Source organism: Microcebus murinus, chromosome 1, assembly GCF_040939455.1.
Source record: "Microcebus murinus isolate Inina chromosome 1, M.murinus_Inina_mat1.0, whole genome shotgun sequence".
Classification (NCBI taxonomy): domain Eukaryota; kingdom Metazoa; phylum Chordata; class Mammalia; order Primates; family Cheirogaleidae; genus Microcebus; species Microcebus murinus.
Genome location: NC_134104.1, coordinates 64,787,843 through 64,808,405, shown reverse-complemented (window position 1 = coordinate 64,808,405; position 20,563 = coordinate 64,787,843). Strand labels below are relative to the sequence as shown.

General features: G+C 36.2%; 1 protein-coding gene across 1 annotated transcript in view; it reads right to left on the bottom strand.

Moving 5' to 3' along the window:
* SLC49A4 (solute carrier family 49 member 4) overlaps positions 1 to 20,563 on the bottom strand; it is a 68,625-nt gene that overhangs the window by 36,284 nt on the left and 11,778 nt on the right. Inside the window, exon 3 of the mRNA XM_012780480.2 lies at positions 4,226 to 4,491. Coding sequence (XP_012635934.1) covers positions 4,226 to 4,491 — 266 coding nt within the window. The remainder of the gene's footprint in view (positions 1 to 4,225; positions 4,492 to 20,563) is intronic.

The window sequence follows — 20,563 nt, the reverse complement described above, 5'->3', positions numbered from 1 at the left end:
AGCTTTTGATAACTATGCACAATTTAGTGGAAAAGCACAGCACTAGTAGAAAAGTCAGGAAACTTGGAGTATAGACCTGCCTATGCCATTAATTAACTTGAATGGGGTGGGAAATTAACTTGAATGGGGGTGAATCCCTTACTGTCTGGGCCAACAAAGAGACTGAATTTAGTGATTTCTAAAGATCCTTTCACAGTTGGGTAATTCTAATTCTACAGCTATATTCTTAGCAAAAGGGACAATACTCCTATAAGACACTTAACCATACATAATTTTATTTAATTCAACTAGAAATCCAAAAATTCCTAATTCTCAAAGATAAGATTGTTAACAGATTCCTTTTTTCTTCCTCTTCTTCTTCTTTTTTTTTTTTTTGGTGTTCTCAATCTCCTTATTCTTTGTCAATCTAAGGAACAATAAGAAGTTAATGAATTGTTTTAATTCATAGTTCTTTTAATTATTAGTAATACTGAATTTGCATCTTCTGTATGCTTATTAGCCATTTGTATTTCTTTTTTCTTTCAAGACCCGGTCTTGCTTTGTCACCCAGGCTGAAGTGCAGTAGCATGATAATAGCTCACTCGAACTCCTGGGCTCAAGTGATCCTCCTCAGCCTACTGAGTAGCTGGGACTATAGGTGCATGCCACCTTGCCAGGCATGTAAATTCTTCTGTGATTGCCTTATTCATATTCTTTGATCATCTTTCGGTAGGCATTTTTATAAATAGCTTCACTGAGATATAATTCACACATGTAAAGTGCACAATCAAATGGTTTTTAGTATATTCACACAGTTGGGCAACCATCACAAACAATTTCATAATTTTTTCATCATTCCAAAAAGAAACTCTGAACCCATTACTCCTAAATCTTCTAGCCTCAGGCAATCACTAATCTATTTTCAGTCTTTATGGATTTGAGTATTCCAGACATTTGTTATAAATAGAATCATACAATATGTGGTCTTTTTTGACTGGCTTCTTTCACTTAGCATAACGTTTTCAAGGATCATCCATGTTGTAGTTTGTATCAGTACTCCATTCTTTCTTATTGTAAAATAGTATTCCACTGTATGGATATATCACGTTTTATTTATCCACTTATCAGTTCATAGACATTTGGGTTGTTTCTACTTTTTAGCTATTATGAATAATGATTCTATGAAAACTCATGTATACATTTTTACATGGATGTATGTTTTCACTTCACTTGGGTATATACCTAGAAATCAAATTTCTGGGTCATATAGTAATCTGACACCATTTTACATTCCCTCAATATATGAGGGTTCTAATTTTTCCACTATCTCTAATTTTCAATTTTATTGATTATAGCCATCCTACTGAGTGTGAAGTGTACCTTACTATAATTTTGTTTTGCATTTCTCTAATGACTGATGGCAATGAACATGTTTTCACACGCTTGATGACCATCCGTATATGTTCTTTGCAGATATGCATCTGGGTTCTTTGCCTGTTAATTGGGTTGTCTTTTTGTTGTTGAGTTGTAAGAATTCTTTACACCAGGGGTCCTCAAACTTTTTAAACAGGTGGCCAGTTCACTGTCCCTCAGACTGTTGGAGGGCCGGACTATAGTTTAAAATTAACTATGAACAAATTCCTATGCACACTGCACATATCTTATTTTGAAGTAAAAAAACAAACAGGCAAAAACACCTCTATGGGGCCCGCAGGCCGTAGTTTGAGGACGCCTGCTTTACACATTCTGAATATAAGTCCCTTATCAGATCTACGATTTGCAACTATTTTATCCTATCTTGAAGGTTGTCTTTGCACTTTCTTGATGGGGTCCTTTGATGCACAAAAGTTTTAAATTTTGATGAAGTATAACTTACCTATTTTTCTTTTATCACTTGTGCTTTTGGTGTCCTTTTTAAAAAAAGACTTTGCTGAACCCAAGGTCATGAAGTTTTTTCTAAGAGTTTTATAGTTTTAGCTCTCATGTTCAGGTGTAATTTTTCCATACGGTGTAAGGAAGGAGTTCAAATTCATTCTTTTGCATGTGGATATCCACTTGTTCCAGTAGCATGTACTGAAGACTTCCCCTCATTGAATTATCTTGGAATCCTTGTGAAAAGTCAATTGATCAATGTAATAGTTTACTTTTTTTTGGAATCTCACTTCTATTCTATTGATTTACACCTCTATCTTTATGCTAATACCGTTCTGTCTTGATTAGTATAGCTTTGTAATAAGTTTTTTTTTTTTTTTTTTTGATACCAGAACATACCTCATATGTAATAAGTTTTGAAAATGAGAAGTGTTAAGTTCTCTAATTTTGTTTCTTTTCAATACTGTTTTGGCTATTTCTGGTCCTTTGCATTTCCATATATATTACAGGATCAGCTTATCAATTTCCACAACAAAGGCAGCTGGGATTTTAATAGGAATTACACTGAATTTACAGATAAATTTGGGAATCTCTTCACAATATTAAACCTTCCAACCCATGAACATGGGATGTCCTTCCATTTTTTTAGGTTTTCTTTAATTTCTTTTCAACAGTGTTTTGTAGTCGTCAAATTATAAATTTTGCACTTCATTTATTATTAAATTTATTCCTACATACTTTATTCTTTTTGATGCTATTATAAATTCAATTGTTTTCCTAATTTCATGTTTGGATTGTTCATTGCCAATATATAGAAATAAAATTGATTTTTTACATATTAATCTTGTATCACAAAACTTTGCTGAGCTTGCTTTTTAAGATCTAACAGTTTTTTAGAGGATTCCAGGGAATTTTCTATATTTAAAATAATGTCATTTTCAATTTTTTTTTACTTTTTACGTTCCAATCTGGATACCTTTTATTTCTTTTTCTTGCCCAGTGATGCTGGCTGGAACTTCCAGCACAAGGTTAAAAAAACATAGTAAAAGTTCCTTGTCTTTTCACGATCCTAGAAGGAATGCACTCAGCCTTTAACCATTAAATATGATGTTACCTGTGGGGTTTTCATAAATACTTTTCATTGGGTTGTGCAAGCTCCTGTCTATTCCTAGTTTGTTCATTGTTTCTATCTTGAAAAGGTGCTGGGTTTGTCAAATGCTTTTTCTTCATCTATTATGACAGTCACATTTTTTCCTCTTTAATATATACATTCTTGGTGAAGTCGTCTCTGACTCCTCCAACTTCAGGTAAGTTATGTCTCCCAACCTCTAACTATCTCTATTTGTATTATAACTGTCTCACTATTGACCTTACCAACTTCCAGTGATTAGCACAGTGCTTAGTATATAGTAAACGATTATAAAAAGTTTTCTGAATGCAGAAGGAAATAATAAATAGGCATATAGGGAGAGGGGATAAATTTAAAGAAATTTGTAGGAGACTGTAATATAAGAGTGGACTAAGCCAGATGCAGTGGCTCACGTCTGTAATCCTAGCATTCTTGGGAGGCTGAGGTGAGAAGATTGCTTGAGGCCAAGAGTTTGAGACCAGCTTGAGCAAGAGCGAGACCTGTCTCCACAAAAAATAGAAAATTTTGCCAGGTGTGGTGGCACACACCTGTAGTCCCAGCTACTCAGGAGGCTGAGGCGAGAGAAATTGCTTGAGCCCAGGAGTTGGAGGTTACAATGAGCTATGATGACGCCACTGCACTCTAGCCCAGGTAACAGAGCAGGGGAAAAAAAAAAAAAGAGTAGACTAGGGCTTCGCTCTAGAAATAAAGAGAAAAGATCCAGGAGAATGTTCTGGGAAGGTCAATATCCCTGATTAATATACTAAACATACAGAGAGCAGGAAATGAAAAGAAGAGTAAACTGTAGGTGACCAAGGTTCATAAGGGTACAGAACATGGCAAGTAATGGCAAAATTGCAAGGGAGAAAATGGGCTTAACAGCTACCAATAGATGCATAACAAATAGTTATTGTCAATCAAGATATTTAGTTCTATATACTGGTAAGATATTTACAGAAGACATAGAACATGTGTTGTACAGTGCTTAATTGTAAGTGGATGAGAAGAGTCAAATTAAGAAATCACCTTCCATGTAGCAACAATACATTTTAAATTTAACTTCCTAGGAAGTGTTTTAAATAGGCATCTCCATATTATATGACAAGGAAAGCACATTATGTGCATATGTATGTATCAGTCCTCTAATAGAATTTCTTATGTAATGATCTCGTATACAAAAGGTAGAGTGAAGATTACTGGGATAAAAGACAAAGACTAACAAGAAGAAAATAAACTTCAAATTACCTGCATATAATACAGTCTCTATGAGATCTTTAATATGAGCCCTGCTACTCTCTGAAGCAAGAAGAGGTGATGTCCCATTGGGAGCTGGAACAACAAGTGGTCCAACTAAAAAGGCACAAGCTCCACCAAGATAACTAAGCATTGATGCAATGGCTGTGGCAGTGGCCCGTTCATCTGCAGAAAACCACGTCGTGGAGAGAAATGGTGCTGCATTCATTACAGTTGGACCCGCCAATCCATTTAACATCTGTCCTCCATGAATTAATCTGGAATTAAAAAAAATTAAAAGCTTATAAGGTATCTGAAACAGACATTTCCTAAGGCAAAAAGAAATTAGCCAAATAGGTGTTAAATATGTCAGTAATTATACTTATCTAAAGTATATGACACACCAGAAAGGCAAGTTGACTTACCTTCTAAAAGGTATGCTGATCCTCTATGAGTGAGATCAAATATAGTAATAATTACCATTTATTCATTTCACAAATATTTACTGAAGCCTCTAATTTGTGCCACATACAAAACTACTACTTCTTATACCTTCTTTAATTGTTATAACAACACCATGTGGTCGCTATTATTATCCCCAATTATTGAGATATGGAAACCTAGGTTTAGAAAGATTAAGAATCTTGCCTAAGTGCTGACAGGCATGAGATTTAGATGTAGGCCTGACTCCAAATTCCATACTTTTTCTACTAGACTGCCCCTCATTAACAGACCTAGTAAGTGCCACCAGCCCTACAAATAATATCGTTGAGCTCAACATTTCATACCTACTCCTTGCTAGGTATTAGAAATAAAAAACAAACAAACAAAAAACACAACACCACAAAAAAAACCCAAAATCATCATGGTATCTTTTAATCTTTTAACAGAAGAGGAATTAGAGGACCTTGGTTCTGGCCAAACTCAGAGCCTAGCCCTGGGCAATATATAACTTTTTGGGATTCTATTTCTTCTCCCATAAAATGAAGATATTAGTTTAAGTTGAATACACATTTATTGAGCATCTGTTAGGTTAAGGTACTGTGATAATAGGATCACTAGGTCCCTTCCCAGTTGTCATACTTTGATCTGACTTTAATTGTAAGGCTTAGTGAAAAATAGTTTCTTGCTTCCATTCCATGTTGTTTTCTTGCTCACTTTTTCTTGATATTCTACCAAGCACTCCTGTTCCTTGCTGACCAAACCCTTTACCCCAAATGCTCCCCCCACTGCAACATATACATTTATATTCAAGAGCAGCCTTGAAAGAGAAAAGCAGCTAGAAGTCCAAAAAAGTACAGGCAAGAAAGGGATATGCATCCACTTCTCCTGCCTTGGAGGGAGAGGAAAGGGAGGGGACAGTACATGTGATGTTTTCATGACACTACTCTTTTTTATCCTGCTTATTTTGCTTTTTAAGTACCATGTGAGTCTCAAATTCTTTTTTTTTTTTTTTTTAACAATTGCTATCTTATGCCATTTAGAAAAGAAGTTTTCTAAAAGGAAATATGGGGAGAGGAAGGACCCTAACGTAGAAGCTGAAGCAAGTGGGAAGTGAAATATGCCACTTAGGGCTCCCCATGTCTATCTTCATAAAAATTGGAAAAAGTATTTGAAAGCAACATAGCTCATGTATCATTAATAATACTAAACTTTTTTAAAAAGGAAGACATTTTAAAATCTCCTTGTGTAAGGGGAACTATTTTTTTCTTTCTTTTTTTATATTTTTGGGGAACTATTTTCTGGATGATAGAAACAATTTAAACTATTTATGAAACCAAATACTTCTCCTAGAAGCCAGTGGATCCCAAGCTGTCCCATGGCAATTTCATCATAGAAAAGTTCTTGCAACAACGTCATGCAGTGGTTTTACTCATGACTCATGATGGCACAACAATGAGACAGTGTGTGACCCCTCATAAAGGTAATGCTTTGATATTTAATGCCATTGATGAGGTGTTTGAAAGACTCATGTCAACTAGAAGGAGAAGGGTTAGAATAAGTAAATTATGTCTAAAAATGTTAAGGGTAGAAGGAGAACATGGAAGAAACGATCAAAAACAAAAAAGAAACTGATAAAACACTATGACTCCTTAGAGTGAAGATATAAAACTCAAATTATAACCACGACTTAACTCTGTTACCTCTCAGTGGAATCACAAACGGAATATTATTCAAGCAGCAAACATAAGAGTCACAGAAAGTATGAGAGTTTGAGATAATCTAAGGATCATCCAAGTTCAGTTTACTCAGTTTTTAGAGTATTTTTTACTACAACAAGGCACATGTGCTAAGGTAGTATCCAAAGAAAGAATAGCACTAGCACTAGGAGCATTTCAGATGGGTTCTCAGTTTAAAGGTCATTGAACTTGGGAGGCCAACCTCGGGCATATAAATTATCATAATTAAAAATCATCTCAGGAATTAAAACAAGCTGAAGTGGCATTTAAAAATTACTCCAATTGTAAATATTAACCCTTTGCACTCAGATGTCAAGTGTGACGCAACACGGTTAGCAAAAATTATAGAGATTAAAATTACTCTTTGAATGTATCAATAATTTGAAATATAAAAAAATCCAAATAAATAAGTTTGTATGAAAAGAAACTCCAGTTTTTTATTCTACTGCCGCACTTTGTAAAATCAGGGGTATTTAAAAAATTAAATCCCGAGTAGAATAAAGGAATCGAGAAAAAAGCAAGTGATATAATTATGTGCTTTTTGCATTAAAAGTCATCACGCACATTCTTCACAAATGAGCTCAGTAGGAAAACTGCGGCCTATAGGATCCTAGGGTTAGCCTCTGAATTCATGAAAACCTTACAAGGAAACCCAGTCTCATTCTTCCCAGCACTTTTCAGGTTTTCAGAACGTAATCTTGCTCCTTTTCACATTTATATCCTAGAGTCCCTCAGGGCTTGGCAGTTACTAATATGTTATAACTGGTCATAAGCACTGTTGTCCTGGTGACTGTGATGTTATACTAATCTATAATATGATTTTCATATTTGCCTGACACTATTTTCTACCACCTAGCATTAAGTTACCCTATTTTATAAAAATTCACTTGTAAAAAATAGTTAAAAATAAAATTCTGCTTTAAAGTTTAGTTTTCCTATTTAATGATACTGCAAAATTAGTGATTTTTTTAAGAAAAATACTGGCCCTAAAACATAATAAAATCGTACAAATATTACTATAAACTCTATATTAATACAATGACAAAAAAGGAAATGAAATAATTATAAAATGTTCAATATAAGCTGCATTCATGATTAAATTTAACAAACATGTATTGAGTATTCACTGTGTGTTGGTTAGGCACTGTGACAGGAATATGAGAATGTAAAAATAAAACGCTAAAGCCCTTGCCGTTAAGAATAGGTTAAGGCTGGGCGCAGTGGCTCACGCCTGTAATCCTAGCACTCTGGGAGGCCAAGGCAGGCAGATTGCTTGAGGTCAGGAGTTCGAAACCAGCCTGAGCAAGAGCGAGACCCCGTCTCTATTATAAATAAAAAGAAATTAATTGGCCAACTAATATATATCTAGATTAGCCGGGCACCGTGGCGCATGCCTGTAGTCCCAGCTACTTGGGAGGCTGAGGCAGTAGGATCGCTTGGGCCCAGGAGTCTGCGGTTGCTGTGAGCTAGGCTGACACAACAGCACTCACTCTAGCTTGGCCAACAAAGCGAGACTCTGTCTCAAAGAAAGCAATAATTAGGCCTGGCCCTAATGCTTGTGGAGCTTGTGACAAGAATACCAATGGAGGCCCCTGCATATCCTCCTTCTCTTCTGACCTCTAGTCCTGGCCTATAACATCAGGGAACTTCACATGTATGCACCTGGAGCTGAAGGTCAAACTCCACCTAAGCTTCATCTAGCCCCTTCCAAACAGCTGCCTCTTAGCCACCCCTTGGACCTAGGAAGTACACACCAGGCTTCCAGTCTACCCTTGGAAGACAGGCCTGGGAGAGAGGCTTATTGCAAGCCTCTATAAGACCTGTTTCTGGGGTCTTGGGTAGCCAGTGCATACATTGGAGGGTGGAGGAGGGCAGCGTGTGTACATCCCCTTGGCCCTATGAACTTCTTACCCCATAGGGAATGGCAAGGCTGCAGGAAAGCCAGGACAGGACGCTCTCAGGCATGGAGTCCAGGACAAGGACCCTGTGGCAAAGTTCTAAGGTGGTACTGGCAGTAACAGTGGGGAGGTAGAGGAAGGGATGGTCTGGAGAACTGTTAAGGTATTATAATAGGTATGGCTAGGTGAGTGACTGCATATGGGGGTGCATCCACTACTTTGTAAAAAATGTCTAGTAAGTGCTGGATATAGGCCAGAAGATAAGGAAAGAAATCTGAGTTAAGAGATATATGTTGGGGTTGTACTGGGTTGGGCGACAAACACTGAAGAATATCGACATTTTTAAAATAGAGGAATAAGAGTCTAGAAAGATGATTGAGAAGGAGCAATTATAAAGCAGGAAAAGATAAAAGAGGAAAGACACTGGGGAGAAGTTTCAAGAAGATAACAGTGAGTAGTCAACAGTATCAAATCAAACAGAAAGATCGTTTATGATAACTGAAATGTAACCACTGAATCCAGCAAAGAGGAGGTCGTTTGTGATCTGAGTAGAAGCAAACAGTGAAATGTTGAGAATGGAAGCCAGATTCATGAGGAAATGGAATTTTGGATTTAGACTATTCATTCTAGAAGAAACAGATGCTGGGACAAAAATTAGGTATATAAGCTTAGTGAAGCAAAAACAAAAAACACCAGCTTAAATGAACAGTCCGCACAGAAAAGTCTCTCTGCCTTGGTACATTAAAAAATAAAATGCAACTTGTGACTATCCTAATGTTTCCTAAACACTCATGAGAGAAGTTGGCTTTCAGAAATTAAATTAAAATTTGTATAGCTGGAAGGGACTTCAGACCTTACCTAGATAACCCATCCCTTTCCAGAAAGGTTAATAACACATTGAAAATTACATTCATAATTTTATAACATTCCTTTCTCTAAAAAGTATCAAAGGGAGCTCCAGTCATATAACTAGCTAATGGCTAAGCCAGGACTAGAAATCAAAATTATAACTATGACTTATCAGTCCACAAATCTCTTTACTCTCTAACTTGGTCTCATTCTGAAGGTTCTCTGCTGGTAATAGTATAATAATAGTAAAAATCACTGACTGTTAAGAAAACACAAGATTCTCAGATCTAAAGGCGTGCAGCACCTGGCATATTTTTATTCTGTGCATAGGCCTACTTTAAGACCTCTAGTACATTATGACTTGCAATGATGATAACATTAGAGTTGGCTTTTTAGAAACCTAGCAGATACTTCTCAATGAAAGTCCAATATTCTTAAATTGTTTTTTTAATATGAAATAATCTAGAATCCATAAAGATACTTATTTGTAAAACTCAGTATGCCAACAGTTCAGAAACTCTCCCAATTTCTAATTATACCACATCAAATTAAACTCATGTATTTATAGGATTCCTTGGATATTGAAAATGGCAAAAATGTTAGAAATAGTTTCTCTTTAGCTACCCCAAGAAAAGATAGGGCGATAAAAAGGATTAGAGATGTTATGAATTAATTGCAGAGAAAAGGAAGTTAGGAAAGCAGATATAGAGATGATCATAGAAAAGTAATGAGCCTTCTAAAGACTTTGTTATTATAGCCTTAGTTTTCTTGTATAAACATTTATTTTACTTTTGTAACCTTTAATAATTTTGGCCAATTATGATTCAAATAAAAATATCTGTTTAATACCCACTACAGCCAAGGCATCTGCAGTTAGACACTACACAAAATATAAAGATAAGTATTACAGTCTTGGCCCTAAAGAAGCTTATAATAATAACTTATCAAGTATCAGCTATCGAAGAAAGTACATAAAAAACAGTGAAAATAATATTGGATTAGATATTAGAAGACTCAGCTTCTAGGTTTAGCTAAATTTATTAACTGTATAATCTTTGGTGAATCACATTCTCTTTCTGATTCTATTTCTCCAAAGATACTTTGTCTCACAGGATTTTTATTAAGGTCAAATATGATAATCTCTTGGCAAAATATGGGAAAATGGCCCTAGTCCTGCTCTAAGAGATGTCTACCTCCCTCCATTTTGTCTTAGACTTTTTTTCTTATCACATAACTTTTCTTTTGTCCTCTTAGCTTAAAAGTATATATACTCATAGTAGAAAATTTTGAAAAGAAATGCACAGACAAGAAATAATCTACAAACTTCATATTCCAATTCAGACAATCACTACTAATATTTTGATTTTCCAGTCTTTCTTTCTTTTAGTTGCTTTTCTTCAATGCATTGCACTCTCTCAATAAATATTAAGCATAGGTATCACAGATAGCATATTTAATATATATGATATAAATCATTTTTAACTTTATAGTCCATCATAAGCATTTTTTTTTTTTTTTGAGGCAGTTCTCCTTTTCTGTTGCTCAGGCAGTGGTATGATCATAGCTCACTGCAACCTTGAACTGCTGGACTCAAGTGATCCTTCTGTGTCAGCCTCCTGAGTAGCTAGAACTATGGGTGTGCACCACTACTTTTTTTTTTTTTTTTTTTAGAGTTAGGGTCTCGCTATGTTGCCCAAGCTGGTCTCAAACTCCTGGTCTCAAGTGATCCTTCCACTTTGGCCTACCAGAGTGCTGGGATTACAAGCGTGAGCCACGGTGCCCAGCCTAAAGATTCTTCATAATGACAATCATTAATGGTTTTGTGATATCCTATTACACAGATATATATATCAAAACTCATTTAACCATTTTCCTAATGCTGGGTAGCTTTTTTTAATTTCAGCCTATTATGGGGGTACAAACGTTAAGGATACGCATATTGCCTCCCTCCCCCCTTGAGTCAGCACCTCAAGCGTGATCATCCCCCAAAGGTAGTTTTTTTCAACAACTTATTTGCTAATATTAATAATGCTGGTGTGACAATCTTTGTATGTAAATATTAGCTACTTTCCAGATTATTTCTTTAGGGTCGATAAGTTAAAATGTATGAACACTTTAGGCCTTATGAAATATATTCCCAAAATGTCTTTCAAAAGGGTTCGTAGCAATTTACATTCCCAACAGTAGTGGCTGACAGTGCCTGCTTCATCAGCAGGAGTATCACAGTTTAAAAACACACAAGCACACACAAACACACAACTTGGTATATTAGTTTCCTATTGCTGTTATATAACAAATTACCACAAACTTAGTGCTTAAAACAACACAAATTTATTACCTTGCAGTTCTATAAATCAGAGTCCAACATGGGTCCCTAGGGGTAAAATCAAGGTGCTGGCAGGGCTGTGCTCCTTTTTAGAGGTTCTAGGAGGGAATCTGTTTCTTTGCCTTTTCCAAACCTTGTAGGGGCTGCCCACATTCCTCGGCTCATGGCTCCCTTCCTCTGTCTTCAATGCCAGCAACTGCAGTTTGAGCCCTTTTCTGACTTCTTCTGCCTCCTTTTAAGGACTTTTGAGATTACATGGGGTCTACCTGGATAATCTAGGATAATCTCCCTATTTTAAAACCAACTGATTAGCAAGCTTAATTCCATCTGCAATCATAGTTCTCCTTTCCCTGGAAACGAACATATTCACAGGCTCAGGAGATTAGAATGGACATGGTGGGAGGCATTATTCTGCTTACCACACTTATTAGATCAAAAGGCAGCTCTTTGTTTTAATTTACATTTCCTTTTTTATTACTAGTCTTTTTTCTATTAGTATAATATGTACTATTAATATAATTTTTATTATTTTGCATGATTGTTTTATTTCTTTATCTACATTCTCTGTTATTGCTTTTATTTTGACAAATACTTTTTCCAGTTTGTCTATTCTGAAGCATAACATTTAGCAATTTGTAAGTAGTCAAATCTATCAATTTTTCTCTTTATAATTCTCCTTTGTTTTCATACTTAGAAAAAAATACCTTTCCCATGTAGCAATCAGTTAAATTTCCCCATATATTGTTTTTCAGCTGAATATTTAACCATTTAGTTAATCTGAATTAATTTTGATGAATGGTAAGAAGTGAGGATACAAAATGATCTTTTCCTCCCAAATATGTAGCCAATTTGCCTATGGTGAAGCAAACTATCCCCCAGTGTCCATTTAGTTACAGAGCCCCCCAAGTGTAAAACCCCAAGTTTTTTGTAGGGCAAACTACAACCTACATTTCCTACCTGCAGCTAGCTGAAGCCTTGTTACTACCATGTTTCTCCGAAAATAAGACAGGGTCTTATATTTATTTTTCCTCAAGAAGACAACCTAGGGCTTATTTTCAGGGGATGTGTTATTTTTTTTTAAGTACGGTACAACAATATACATTTATTCAAATATAGTTAAGTCGTCTTCTTCTGGAACATCATCATAACTCTCCAAACCCCGAATTCCATCCTGAATTTCTTACAACTCTATTTCCTTTAGAACCATTGGCCCCAGTCTCTCATGTTGAGCGACAGAGCTCTCATGGAGCAGATGAGAAGGGCTGTTCGTCTTCTTTTCCGCTCCGGGACGAAATGCATGGGTTATGCAGATACGCTGCATAGCCACACCCATCACTAGGTCTTATTTTCGGGGTAGGGCTTATATTGTGCAAATGCTTAGAAATCCTGCTAGGGCTTATTTTATCTGTAGGTCTTATGTTCGTGGAAACACGGTATTTATAAATTGAAGTCAATGAAATTAGAGTGGGAGAACCTCAGGTCAACTCCAGGAAGGCAAGAACTGCTCTCCCTCCTCCTATGGGATGCAATGTGATTACAGTGCTGATGAACTAGCTGTTGGATGTACTGTCAAGATCATCTTCTTAGGGGAACAAGATAGAGGGAATGCAGGTCCCTAGATTACCTTGTAGAGCAGAACTGCCTATATGCCTTGGCCTACTGCTGACTCTGGACTATTAAATAAGAAAGAAATACTATCTTGTTTGAGCCACTGTATTTTGGGGTCTCCTTATTATAGCAGCTTAACTTGTGCCCTAATTAAGAAATTAGCTCAAGAATTGGGGTGCTGCATTCACAAAGGCACAGTATATTTGGCACTGACTTAGAGATTACACTGTAGGCTGAAAAGGCAGGTGGGCCGGTGACTTTGGCTGCAGCAATACCACTGTTTTGATGATCTGGAACTGGATGGAAAAAAAAATCAGAACATTACTGCTTCCTGCCCCTTTCTGATTTTGGGATAGCACTACGGAGAAGAGATCTAAGTCAGACAAGCGTTAGCTGGTATGCAAGCAGAGAAAGAAAGACAAGAGTTCTGCTAAGATAGTTTCTCTCTCTCCAAGGCCCGCAATCTAAATTTAATGAGAATCCAGGGATTTGAAGCCTCAGGTTGCTTCTGAATCCAAATGGCAGGAAATAAAATGTCCTTCACAGCCAGTCTAGCAGCAACAATTAGGTTAAGGATATAATTTTCCTACCGGGCCTACTTTTTTCAGATGGCATCAAGGTAGCCACCACTAAACTGAGGAACAGGGATGAGCTGAGCACAAAAGTCAGTAAAGGAAAGAGGATATTCAACAGGTGTAAGAACTATAACCAGAAGAAAAAATCTTTCGGTGTGGGTACATTTACATGGAACCTACTTGAAGTAAATAGACCAGAAGACTACAAAGTGTTTGAGGGAAGTATATTGCCAAACAGACACTACAAAACACTTTTATGAAAGTTTAAGGTTGCTTAATCCCTAAAGCAACCTTCAGCTTGAAATATCAGCACCAAGCGGTGAAATGAGAAAACCTTCACTGTGTAGCCCCCAAGAGGAGCATAATGTCCAATAATCACTTCAGGTGTGGCCACTGAGGATAATGGACAAAAAAGAGCCTTCCAGAGGACAAAGCCAAAAGCCACAAACAGCATCAAAGGAGTTACTCTACGAGCTACAAAGACCTGATAGAACCCAGAGACTCTGGATTTTGAGTTGGATGCAATAACTGGACAGGACTTTTTTGAGTTTTCTCCTTTGAGTAATGATGAATATCTTCTCTGCGTAGGAAGAGGGGAATGCATGAATACACAGAGGTATCTGATGGCAGAGACTCCTAACTATCCCCATACATCCATTCTCTCTTTCTTTTGTTATAGCATCCTTGAGTTTCAACTGGGTACCTGGCTGCTGAGCTCCATTTCCAACCTCTCTTGCAGGTAGGTGTGGCTATGTGATAAGTCTGCACCAATGAGACTAGAGTAGAAATGATACATACAACCTCTGAGTCATCACCGAAAAATGCAGTCACTTGCCTTGGATGTCCTACTTCCCCTTCCTGTGGGCTAGAATGTCAGCATGATAATAAGCCAGCTTCAACCAGGTAGACAAGGATATCACCCTAGGGGATGTTGGAGCAGCAACAGAGAAGGCACTTAGGTCCCTGGAGGACCTTGTGGAACAAAGCTGCCTATCTGTCTTGAATAGCCCACTATCTTCTGAGAGAAAAATAAACTTCTATCTTATTGAGCCTCTATATTTTGGGTCTCTTTCTACACAGCTTAGCCCGTACTTTACTAATACATACATAGGCTATCAATAAATGTTGTCTGTTGAATTATAAATTTAAATGATGAAATCTGAGAATCAACATTTGTTAGTCATGTCTATGTCCATTTTTCTATACAATTTTCAAAAATGCTCATATATTTATATATTATTTACAAGTTGTCTGTCATATTTGCAAACATATTTCTCCCAGTTTGTATTTTAATTTTATGATCTGTTTTGAAACATAAAGGTTCAAAATGTTGATGCAGTCAAAATGTCAGTCTAACCCTAACTTTAATCACAAATCCTTCCCTTTGTGATTTCTTTCATTATTTATTTTTTTTTTTTGAGACAGAGTCTCGCTTTGTTGCCCAGGCTAGAGTGAGTGCCGTGGCATCAGCCTCGCTCACAGCAACCTCAAACTCCTGGCTCAAGCAATCCTCCTGCCTCAGCCTCCCAAGTAGCTGGGACTACAGGCATTCGCCACCATGCCCGGCTAATTTTTTGTATATATTAGTTGGCCAATTAATTTCTTTCTATTTATAGTAGAGACGGGGTCTCGCTCTTGCTCAGGCTGGTTTCGAACTCCTGACCTCAAGCAATCCGCCCGCCTCGGCCTCCCAGAGAGCTAGGATTACAGGCGTGAGCCACTGCACCCGGCCTCTTTCATTATTTTTATGCTTGGAAAAAGGCAATCTCTTTAGGGATAAGGTTCATTTTCCCTTTGAATCATTCATTTGTTTGAGGAGAGAAGAAAAAAGTCTTTAAAAAAGAAAAGAACATGTCTTCCCTTATTCTGTCTCATTTTAAACATGCAGTTTTCCAATCTATCAGGAATACATTTTCATGGATGGCACGCAGTAAGGATTCAATTGTCTTCTCATATGTAACCAACTTACAAAACACTTATCAGACACACCTCCGTTTAATAAAATATGATTTATTTAGTAATCCTACTGATTTACATTTTCTATTTTATGTTAAATTATTATCAACATTTGCTTCTGGTCTATTTTGTTCCTATAATCATTTTTGTTGCAGAAAAATAAAGTTTTAATTGTCCCTTTTGGTATTAAGACAAAAAAATCTAAGGCAAGTCCTTATTTCAAAGAAAAGAATAAACATTTGCAATATATTCTTAATAACTTTCAATTCAGTTTATTTGGAAATCCTATACACATTCATGATTGTGATGATATACAGGATGGGGGAGAGGATTAAGATCAGGAAGGGGCATGCAGGTGACTTCTTGAGTCTAACCTAGGTGATGGGTACAGGAGTAGCTACTTGATGATTATTCCAATAAACTGTACATGTATGTTTTATAAACTCCTTTATATCTATAAGATATTAAACAAAAAAATTAAAAATTAATTTATGTCATTGTGGGCTCTTGGGAAAAAAAAGTCTGAGAAATAACTAACCATATTTCAAAGACAACAAAAGGGGGGAAAAAGTATTTTCCAAAGCTCTAAAGATAATTTTACAAACTTTTTACTCCCTTTTGTCCCCATGTTAAATGCGTATTGTGAGTGGTTACCTTCTTTTACCAACCAATCTTATCTGAAGCCCATATGACTACCATGCAGAAATACAGTCAGAAACTCAGCTCCTAGAATTTTAAGAGTCAAATTGGGGCAAATATAATTATTAAATAGAGGCTAAATCTCAGTCAGCTTTAAAATAAGACATTAAATATAGTATGCGATTATACTGTAGGATGGACAAACACAATGCAATCAACTTAATCAATTACTATTTAAAGGGAAGATGCTATGTATCTAGGGGGGTAGTTCTCAAATTTAAATAAGTATAAGATAACTAAAAGAACTTGTTAAAATGATTGCTCATTCTCTGGGTTCACCCCCAGAGCCTTTCTGAGTAGGACTGGGCTGGGGCCCAGGGATCTGTATCTTTAATAAGCAGGTAGTCTGTGGATTCCAGTTTTAAAAACAATGATGTAGGAAAATCTTATACATTTTACAGAGAAGAGTCTTAGTTCTTAAAACTACCAATTGTTCATTTTTACACCACAAGGTTTACATTTCTATACTAGGAAAATTTACATACACTATAATCCTTCCTTGTCTTTCCTTCTTTTATTCTCATTACTAAAGCTCTGATGTGGTCATTCTAAATTTACGTAACTAGTGTTTTCTTAAGTTATGTCATTTGTGTTTCAATTTCTGTAATTGCTTGCTCATATCCATTATTCTACTGAGTTGCTATTTTTCTTACTGATTTGAAAGAACTCTTTTCAACTACAGAAAAGTCAAAAAAGTAATATATACACATGGTAAAAATACTGCCAAGAGTAGGAGCATCAAATAAAAAGTAAATTTCATTTCCACCCCAGACTTCTAACTCCTCAGGTCCATTTACCAGAAACAACCAATGGTAATGGATTCTTTCACTTTTTTTCCAAGTAGGAGCATATTAAACATAACATTCTAAACTTTGCCTTTTAAGCCAACAATGTATTTTGGCGATATTTCCATATCAGTACTTATATAGAACTTTTCTTCCTTTTCAGAGCTGCATACTAGTCCATAACATACTGCACCATAACCAATCTTCTGTTGAAGCATTCGGGCTGCATCCAGCCTTCTGCTATTACAAGCTAAGCTGCACAAACATGTAATCCCTGCAAAGTTATAAAGCGTTATATGTGGGCTAATTTTCCATAAGTGCAAATGCCAGGTTAAAGGACACAGACATTTGAATCTGATAAAGCCCAGATGCCCTCCAAATAGGATGCCCCAAACTGCTCACACATCAGCAGAACTTGTTTCTCCCCACATCTTAGGCAACACAGCACATCATCTTATGTTTTCATCTTTGCAAGTAAACCGACATCTAACTGCTGTTTTCATTTTCATTTCTTTAATTATGATGAAAAGTTGAGTATGTTTTCTTAAGTTATGTCATTTGTGTTTCAATTTCTGTAATTGCTTGCTCATATCCATTATTCTACTGAGTTGCTATTTTTCTCACTGATTTGAAAGAACTCTTTTCAACTAAGGAAATTGCCCATTTGTCTTATTGTTGCAAATATTCTCCAGTTTTTAACTTGACTTTGTTTTATAGTATATTTAATCATAAAGATATTCTAAATTCTTACATAGTCAGGTGTATTAAGTCTTTCTTTTATAGCTTCTGGGATTTGTGTCTTAGTTGGAGGGCTTTCTCAGTTCTCAGATTCTTTAAAACAGTCGTTTCCTAATACTTTCATGGTGCTTTTTTTTTTTTTACATTTAAGTCTTTGATACAGCTGGAAATTACTTAAATGGTAAGGCAGGGATGTAGGTTCTTCTTCCCCATTTTTCCTTTTTTTTCTTTCCAGATAGCTAAGCAGCTGTCACAAAACCATTTACTAAACAAGCCATCTTTTCTGTTATGGTTATTTTAAATGTAATTTTGCCAGCTGCAAAGTATTTCACAAAGGAGTATATTTCTAGAAAATCTATGTTTACCAGAACCATACTACTTACCTAACACATTTTAGCAAATGTTATGTATTGTTAACATTAATGAAAATTACAATGAATTGAAGGATAATATGGCATGTGTTATGCGAATCACTGGATACACCTATCATTAAGGATAGATATAACTTACTATAAGTTCACTCTTCAGAAGTCCTTCAATTGTTTCCTGGGCATGCAATATAATATTTCACACGATAGAGTAATGCCATTCATTGCTATACAGCAATGCCATTCACATTTTTTTGGTATGATTTGCTTCCAGATCATTGAGGAAGAAATGCCTTATAATTTGTTATTCTAAGTTTCTTATTTATCTAAGATGTTATAAGAGAAAAGTGGCAAAATAATTTTTTCCTGAGTTTTCATTGGACTATGCAGATAAAAGAAATACTGATACTATGCAGAGGTAGAACCCCACTAGGGAGAGCTTGTCAGAAAGCTGCTATTCTCATGTCTTGAGATTTAAGGGAGCCAAGAACAAAAAGTCAAGGGTGCAGGAGCACCATTCCAGTAGGCTGGGTCAGAAGCTCAAAGAGCTCCAAGTGAAACAGGGTCACGAAAACACAGGTTGCTAAATACTTGTTTCAATGCCAGCCTTCCCTATGCATGTGAGATGGAGACGGAAGCTTGAAAGTGGTGACCCACAGAAACTATGAGTTGAAATGTTCCAACTGCAGCATATTTATTCTAACAGCTGCGTAGTGTGCTTTTAAGTACTATATGGACACAAAATAGAGTCATATTTCAAGGGGTTAATACTCCTATATTCTTTACAGATATTTCAAGGGGTTAATACTCCTATATTCTTTATAGATGAACACGTAAGATTGAAAATTCAATTGTACTCCCTTTTTATGAAACATTCAATCTCTCTGAGCTCTTTCTCTTTCTTAATCTGTTCTATCTTTGCTTACATTTTTTTATGAATTCTATTTCTTTTTCATGCCAGTTTCTCCACCAAGATGAAGAGTCAACTCTTTATTATTACTACAATTTTTGTATCTGGAAAGAATATGAAGAGATATCTTTTACCAGAAAGTAGTATGAATGGCCCAAAACAGAAGACAAGCTAACAAAAATATTAACAGGATTTTGTGCATTCTTGAATTTAAGCTTATACTGAAATTTATACTTAATAAACCAGGAATGCTTAAAAAAAAGCCTGTGGATATTTGAAAAATTAAGAGCATCTCAAACACAATAATGAAATTCATGTGTTAAAATCTATCTCAGAAGGATGGGAAATAATGACTAGTCTTCTGTAAAAACCCAGATGATTTTTCTATCTCCCTTTTATTTTTTTTCCCCCTTTTAAAATATGAATACTTGTACCCTCCATTTTCTGGAAAGAGAGCATATTTTTAAAATTTAAAAATGAACATTTATTTTGAAACTGAAAAATTGTGTTGCAAATGAAGTTATCATCCTGTCCCTAAAATCCACTCCCCCTCCTCCTGTGTTCCTTATCTGTTAATGAAATAAATAATATCAGGGTACCTAGAGTGAAACCTCAATCATATCACATCTAATTTCTTTTTCTCAAGTTCTCATTCACATCTGTGCCATCCTTTCCATTCTCACAACTTCCTCCTTCTCTTACTCCCCTCATCTGGTCCATCAGCAAATGAACCAAGATATAATCAGAATATAATTATATTTGAGTATAATATTCAAAATAATCAGAATCTGACCACTTCTCACCACCACCATTGCCACCACCATGGCCCAAGCCACCATCATCTCTCACCTGGTTTACTACACTGATTTCCCAACTGGTTTTACTTATGCCTGGGACTTCTAGCTTCAGTCTATTCTTAGGAGAGGAGCCTGTGACATTGGCACTCCTCAGCTCAAAACCTCCAATGGTTTCCTAGCTCAGAAAAAGCTGAAGTCTTTACAGGAGCTGACATGATCTTAAAGAATCAGTTGCACACCTCCACCACCCCATAACTGCCGTGACTGCATCTCCTACTATTCTTCCCATCAAGTCACCCACTCAGCTCCAGCCACACCGGCCTCCCTGCCAGGTGTGTTCTTCCTCTTCCACCCCTTACACTTGTGTTTCTCTCTGCACAGAATGCTTCTCTCCTAGATGTTGCACTGTCCATTACTTTTTTCAGGTTTTTATCCGAAAAGGTTATCTTCCCCAATAAGGTTTTCTTTCTGAACTCTTACCATCCTTCTCTCGACAGTTCAAATCCTCCTTTCCTACTTTGTTTTTTTTTCCTCCATAGCACATACTACATATTTTATTTATTTATCCAGTTTCCAGTCTAGTTCCCATTATTGCTGGTTCCCATGACTGGAACATAAATTCTATGAGGTAGGGATTTTTATCTGCTTTGTTCTTTGCTGT